The sequence below is a fragment of the Lotus japonicus genome, chromosome 5, assembly GCF_012489685.1.
Source record: "Lotus japonicus ecotype B-129 chromosome 5, LjGifu_v1.2".
In the NCBI taxonomy this organism is placed as follows: domain Eukaryota; kingdom Viridiplantae; phylum Streptophyta; class Magnoliopsida; order Fabales; family Fabaceae; genus Lotus; species Lotus japonicus.
In genome coordinates this window covers 57,288,135-57,295,560 of record NC_080045.1, presented here as the reverse complement: position 1 = coordinate 57,295,560, position 7,426 = coordinate 57,288,135, and the positions used below count along the sequence as shown (strand labels likewise).

The following is a 7,426-nucleotide window of genomic DNA, read 5'->3' as shown; positions in this document are numbered from 1 at the left end:
TTAAGCTTTGCCATGTCAGCAATGTGTGGTTTGCCTGTATATGACACTTGGAACTCTTTCATAGCCTTTGACTTTGCCTAGCGTTACTAATTCTAATTGGATATAGGATTCCAATCTTTCAACAGATTGTGCTGACAACGCAACATTGTTTTGTGCCATCTGTCTCAGAGAAGTTACCATAAATTTTACATTAGAATAATCATCTTGATGCTCCGAACCAAGGCCGAAAGAAATTTTTTCAAGCAATAAATTATCATACCATGGTTCTTATTCCTTCATTGATTGCTCCCACAGCCACTCCAAGTGAATTGAATTACTATCACTTACAGTATGATGCTAGATGCAACTTGTCCATGTCAGAGTATCAAATGTCAAAATAATTAGGGGCATTTTCCTTATCCAAACAAATATCTGAAAAACTTTATAATTTCTTTCCATTTCCTATCCATTCAACTACAATTAATTTAATAATAAATTTACCGCAAAACGCGTAAGATCAACTGATATCAGACTCTTCTAGCTTAAGTATAAGTCTTAGGTTTAAGTCTGCTAAATGTAATTGTTTGTGAAGATCAATTTTGTTATTCACGGTTAGTCCTATCTGCTCAAACATGATTTCCTCTGTAGAGAATATATACCGTGTTTCATAAAAAAAAAGTATAATTAATTTGTTTCTCTACTTTTCTAGATTATTCATATCCTCACACAACCACTATAAATGAGAGATGATGAAATCTCAAAGTCCACCAAGCAAAACAGAACAATTACACAAGCTTTCCTAGACTTAACTTTGTTTTCCCCCAAATTTTCAGTAATGGACAGAGTGAAGGATTTGGCATCAAAGAGAGCTGCTGTTGTATTCACCAAGAGTTCGTGCTACATGTGTCACAGCATCACACAGCTCTTCTATGAGCTTGGAGCAAGCCCTGCAGTGCATGAGCTTGACAATGATCCCTATGGCAAGGAAATGGAGAAGGCTTTGAGGAGCTTGGGATGTAGCCCTTCGGTTCCTGCAGTTTTCATTGGTGGGAAATTCGTAGGGTCTTCAAGAGATGTGATTTCCCTCCATGTTGATGGTTCTCTGAAACAAATGCTCATGGCTGCAAGGGCCATTTGGTTTTAGCTATGAGACTTTGAATAAGCTCCATATATAGCAGTAGCTAGCAGGAAGGAGCATTGATCGATGCTGACAGTGTTAAAGAGTTATGGGACACACCTTGTTTTTCTTGAGTGTCCTGTTTTGATTGTGTGGAAAAAATGTATGTAAATAAGTAGTCTTGGTTTTTTTTTTCTTTCTGGTTTTCACTTAAAGGCTATATAGCCCACTGTGGCAAATGCCTACGAAGTTATATGAATCTTGTTCAATGATCATGGGGGAGAAAACTACTCTCCTTTAAGTTAATGCAATTTTAAACTTTCTGGGAATAGCACTCTTTACACCATTAGGTATTAGCAATGGTAGTTTTCAGGTCGGAGAAAAGTGGTGAATTTGTTCACTGCAGCAGCTCAAAGATTCAAAGCTAAAACTAAGTGGGACAAAAATACAACATGAATGACAAAAGCGAAAACATAAAAATGTGTGGGGTTCATAAACTTTTTCAAAATGGATCTTTCAAACTAAGTTCTCTATAGAAATTTTTCATGTAAATCATGACCATTGCTTTTTTATTTTCAAAGGCTAAGATTGCTTAATTAATGATTCTTTTTCTGTCAAAGAAGTTCAGGTACTATTAGTTTATTTTATGGAATATAGAGGCCGGAGATGATCCAAATCAAACTTTTTAGAGTTGTTTTAATGGAGAAAAATGTTAATTATGCCATTAATTAAAGTAGCACAATTCATCATATTCATATGTGCCGGTATAAAGAGTTGTAAAAGTTGGTATAAATAATATCATCTTAGCTAGACTAATAATATTTCATATGTGAACTAAATTTTTTTATAGGCAAATGTTAATTGTTAATTGTTAGTAAATTAGTCCTTTAAAACTTAGCTTTTCACCTTTCCATACCCTTCATTTTCCTTAACTCACCAAGTGAGCTACCCATTCTCTTCATATGTGGACTAATAATATTTAAAATAAATGAGTAGGAAATTTTACTTGTTTTAACTCGAACTTTATAAATAATGTTACTGGTCCAAACAATAGCTACAATGAAGGTATAACTTCATAAGGCAACGCAAGACATGCAAGTTAGACAATCACAAAATTTAAATTAGCAAAATTTAATGAGTTGCATGCAGGGGCGGATCCAGACCTTATATATCAATGTGGTTAAACATAAAAGAAATTATAAACTAAAATATATTGAAATTTTTTTTTCGAAAAAGAGAAAAAGCTTCTCATGGAAATAGAAGAGATTATAGTCCAAGAAGGACTAGGCTTACAACAAAATATAACAAAAGAAACAAATGAAAACAACAGTACAGTAAAGAAACAGGAACAATAAAACAGAAAAATACAATATGAAAACAACAATCTATACTACACTAATAGTGGATGTCGAAAAATAGGAGGTGCATGAGAAATTCACAACATCACATAGCAGGTTACAAAACTCATCAAAGCACAGAACACAAGATACTTGACAACAAAGTGTAACTTTTCTAATTTGTGATCTTATTGGAAAGTTCTACTTACACAGACTGCTACCCACAAATACCAAACTCAAGCAAAACTGCATATACAAGAAAAATAGAAGAAAACCAACGAACACAAGAAAATTGTGAATGTACAAGAAAAGACTAAAGAGAGCAATTACAGTAACTTGATGTTTAAAACTTAGACAATAATTTCATAGTTTAGATATTTGTGAATGTACATATAGAGAAATTATATCTCTAAGAAATTTAAACACACTCCTTAATTAAACTATTTTAGAAGAATCTCCTGATTCTATTAGGATTAGATGTTGGGTCTTCTCCTTTGGGTTATCTCTTAATTTCTTTTCTGTAAATTGTGATTTTTAATTGTGAGACGAAAAATAATTTGCAATTAGAGACATGAGTAAAATCAAAACAATAAACTTTAGATTGAAAAATAACTTGCAATTAGATGTTGGGTTTTCTTGTCAAGCATATAAATTTTTTTTTTGAAAAAAAAAAGAAAAACACACCTAGCCTTCAAGTAGATCTGTCCATGGTTGCATAGATGAAAATAGTCAAAATACTTGCATAACACTATTTTTTCAACATCTCTTTTTTATTGGTTAACACATCCATGTGAAGCAAATCAAGAATGAGATTAATAATTTAATACATTTCACACAATTATCAGCTCATAAAAGAGTGTTAAAATGAGTATTATTATAATTTTGTTAGGTTTTAAATACTTTGAAGAAAACTTGCTTCAATTACACTCTTTATCCAAAGAGATTTCATACAATCTTGCTCCCACTTCCCATGGGATAAATATATATTCATTTCAATCGGTTGCAAGCATATTTGCCTTATTATATATAATGTCTTTCCTGAGCTGAGGGTCCCTTTTTCGTTAATAATAATAGATAATAGAAGTTTCCCATTAAAACCTATGCGCTTAGCCATCAAGCTTTTCACTAATATGGAACACATGGAATATAATTCCATTTTCCTGACTCTATATAATTAACATATTCCCATCTTAATTTAATATATTTCTTTTATAAAGATGTTATGCTTTCGTTGATGGGACGCGAGAGGGCCAATGAGTACACGTAGGTAATGATAAGCCCAAAACAGTCAGCCCAAATTTAATTGAGCATCACTTTTTAATTAAGGTTTTATTAAAAAACAAAAAGTTATTCGTTTTCGGGCCCAAAATCTTTATTCAGGCGTGGTTTAGACTATTTTTTAATTGTTTATATTATGACCAGTTTACTTCTAGAGTTTAATTTGTATGGATTAATGGTGTATTATACCGTCAACCAATGTGGTATTTCAAAGAAACTTCACGTCATCATTTAAAATAATAAGGTTTAATAACACTTTTAATCTGTCACTTATCACGATTTGACAGTTATGGTCCTTTAAGAAATTTATTAGCTTACAACGTCCCTCACATTTACTAATTGTTGCAGTTTTGATTTTTTTTCAACTTTCATCCAATATTTAACGTTTTTTAATTAAAAAAAATTAAAAATAAGGTTTGAACAACAATTTTATGTTTTTTAATTAACAATTTTATGGTTTCTAGTTTTTTTTAATTATTTTTTTAATCATAAATGTTCAAAAATTAGATGGAAGTAGACAGAAAACCAAAACTGCAACAATTAATAAACGTGAGAGATGTTGTAAGCTAAGAAATTCCATGTGAGACCAGAACTGCCAAATCGCAATAAGTGAGGGACCAAAAGTGCTATTAAACCAAATAATAATTAAATTAAATAACTAATTTTCCATGTTTAGATATGATTAGTTGATAGTGTAAAACTTATTTATATTGTCAGTGAATATATTTTCACTTACTTGTAGTTTTAGAATTGATGAGCTTGCCAAGCTGATGAGAGTTAAGGTAGATGAAAGTTATGATAAGTACTTTGATCTTTCTACCGTCATCTTTAAATTGAAGACTCAGGTGTCTAATTTTGTTAAGGATAAAAAGTTTGGAAGAAGCAAAAGAGTTGGGAAACAAATGTCCTCTCTAGACCTCGGACTCGGAGAGAGGTGTTGATCAAGTCTATTTCTCAATCTATACCATCCTATATCATGATTATGATCAGCGGTTTTTTTTTTAGGTAAGTCATGGTGGCGCCTACTCTCGTGTCCTTCAATCTTGGCAGCCCAAATTTTAAAGGCCAGATATTTCCCCAACAACTCTCTTCTAGAAGCTCAATGAGTGTCTAATGTGAGTTACTTTTGGCAAAGTGTTTTTGGTGCTTGGTGGGTCATTGATTGTGGTTGCTACTAGAGGGGGTAGTGGTGAAAGTATTAGAATTTGGCGGCGAAATGGATTCATGACAATGGTGATTTCATAGTCCATTGGAGGGTTACACAATTTGATCCTATTTTAATCAGGTTCATCGCAAGTGAAATGCACCTCTTAAGGATGCAGCACAAATTCTTGCAATTCCTGTCTATGAGAGTTCTTGCTGATGGGCTTGTGTGGCATGACTTATCTACCTCATCGATTGAACTTGTGGTTTTTCATGTTTTGAAGACGTAGATTATTATTTATGGAATAAGACTAATCCTAACGGCCCAAATTAAAAGCCCCAAGTCAAAATAGATAGTTGAATGACTAACACGGGCCATAATGGCCCAAAATAGTTTATACTGATTTATTAAGAATTTAGATGGTTGATTTGGAGGATTTACGAATTACAAATAGAAAAGGGGCTATAATTATCAAATGTGGGACATATAAAATCGTAAAGTATTCTTATGTTCTTTTTTTGGTTGCAAGGAGGAAAAAACGAGTAATGATATATACACACTCATCTTTTAAACACTTCATTTCCACCTATTTTTGTTTCTACCTCTCTCTTCTTATCATCTATCACATCTCATACTTTATTTCTCTTACTTTTTCTTTTCTTTCTATCTCTCTCCTCTTCCACCTCATTCTTCCTCAAAATGAGGTGTGAAGAAAACATTTTTCGGAAAAAACAAAAGAAAGACTAAACAACTACATCTTCAAGACAATCCATGTGACATATCACATATTGGTAACCAAGATCCCAGGCATGCGAGAGACCCCTCGAGACCGCTATAAGCTCCACCTTCAAAGCATGCATCACATGCGCCCAAGGAGGTTGCGAACCCAAAAATTCATCTTCCAGCCTTATCACGGATAACTCATCCACCCCTATCTTATATCCAGCCGCTCCGCTGCTGCCAACTACCATCAGTGTGGAGTGTCACCCAATTCTCCATGTAACTGCCCACAACCGGAGTGAGCTGCTGCGTAATTGTTTTCAAGAGCTTATAATTGTTTTTATAAATAAATATTCACTTATTTACCAACGAATGAATTGTACCTTTTGTTTTCTATTTTTCATCGGTGAAAGACTGTTTGACTTGACTCCAAAATATCAATCAATCCTGCTCTCAAGGGCTCATATCGTAGTGTCACAAATGGAAGATGGAAGCAAATTGAATGACTTCTAGCCAAAATTGAGAAAGGGTCTCAATGAATCTTCCTATCCTTCCATTCTTCTTACATCTTTTCATAGGTCATACGTTCGAACCATGTAAAAGTCATTTAATAGGAATGACAATTACAGTTTCAGTACTGATGGTGGAAACATCCCTTAAATACAAAAAAAAAATATTAATTTAAAGCATGGATGTTGCTGTTATTCTAAGAGTTTTCATTTTATCAAAACCAGGACTGAATGTTGAAATCTTCTGGTGGTTCACATGTACCTGATCAACACTTGATGTTGTGCAGTGACACATGGAATTCTTTTATTCGCTACTTCACTTACTAAAGGAAAGGAATTCATTCTCCTCTTTCTCAATTGGGAAAGGCTTTTCACTCTAATCGTACACGTGTCGAACCTGCACACGTGAGAACACTATGCAACATTGCAGCCACAAAAACTGAAGGGAGCAAAACAGAGTGTCCAGTGAATACCATGACCATATCAGTCTCATTCTGCATATAAGGATTCAAAGCTGTGTTGATCATCAGAATCTTCATTCTCTTATTAAATTGACCACCATCCCAGAATTTACACTTTTGCTACCTTTTTCTAGTGAAGCATGCACAAGTGTTGAACTAATGGTCAATCGCGGTCCAGACCCATACAACTTGGCCATTTTGAAGATATTTTTCTTAGTAGTAGTACTTAGAAATACATACAGTGTAGTCCTATTTTTTTATCTATCTCTTTTTTCAATCACATTTACATCCATTTCTTTCTTTTTTTTCTTTCTCACTCTCTCAGTTAAATATCTGCATTATGCTACGAATCTCTAAAATCATTTTCATTAATTTTATTTTCATCTATCTATGGCGGTGTTGAAGAAAGTCATCACAATTACATTATATGGTTATGGTCTAATAGCCAAGGAAAATGTTAGTTTAACCCGGAACAATGCAGACATACTTTAAAGTTTAAACATACACATTTCTAATGGTAGTATAAGTGATATCAATTTTTTTTTTTTAACTTTGCAAGTTGTGACGGTTTTAACGGCCACAAACCCAAATGAATGTCATCTTTCAGCGGAATTTGTGTATAAAATGGAATAGCCTATCTAGCTACTAGCTAATTGAGGCATATGCATGTAAATAAAGTCCTCCAACTTCCAACTTGCTAGCTTATATATTCAGTCCAAAGTCACTCACACACACAAGAGTCTCTGTCTCCAAAGGCACTAGTACCATCACCTTTATGTCTAATTGGGGCATCTAAAAAGCAAAACTTCTTTTGAATGTGCTTCGTTCAAAGAAAGAATTTGTCCTCTAACCTGTCCCTATAAATAGTACTACCCCATATC

General features: G+C 33.5%; 1 protein-coding gene across 1 annotated transcript; it reads left to right on the top strand.

The window, feature by feature from the left end:
* The first annotated feature begins 732 nt into the window (after window positions 1-732).
* LOC130718414 (glutaredoxin-C11-like) lies at window positions 733-1,427 on the top strand. Its single transcript, XM_057568998.1, has one exon. It carries the CDS (start codon window positions 815-817, stop codon window positions 1,121-1,123), a length of 309 nt encoding a protein of 102 aa, XP_057424981.1. The 5' UTR covers window positions 733-814; the 3' UTR covers window positions 1,124-1,427.
* The last annotated feature ends 5,999 nt before the right edge of the window (window positions 1,428-7,426 follow it).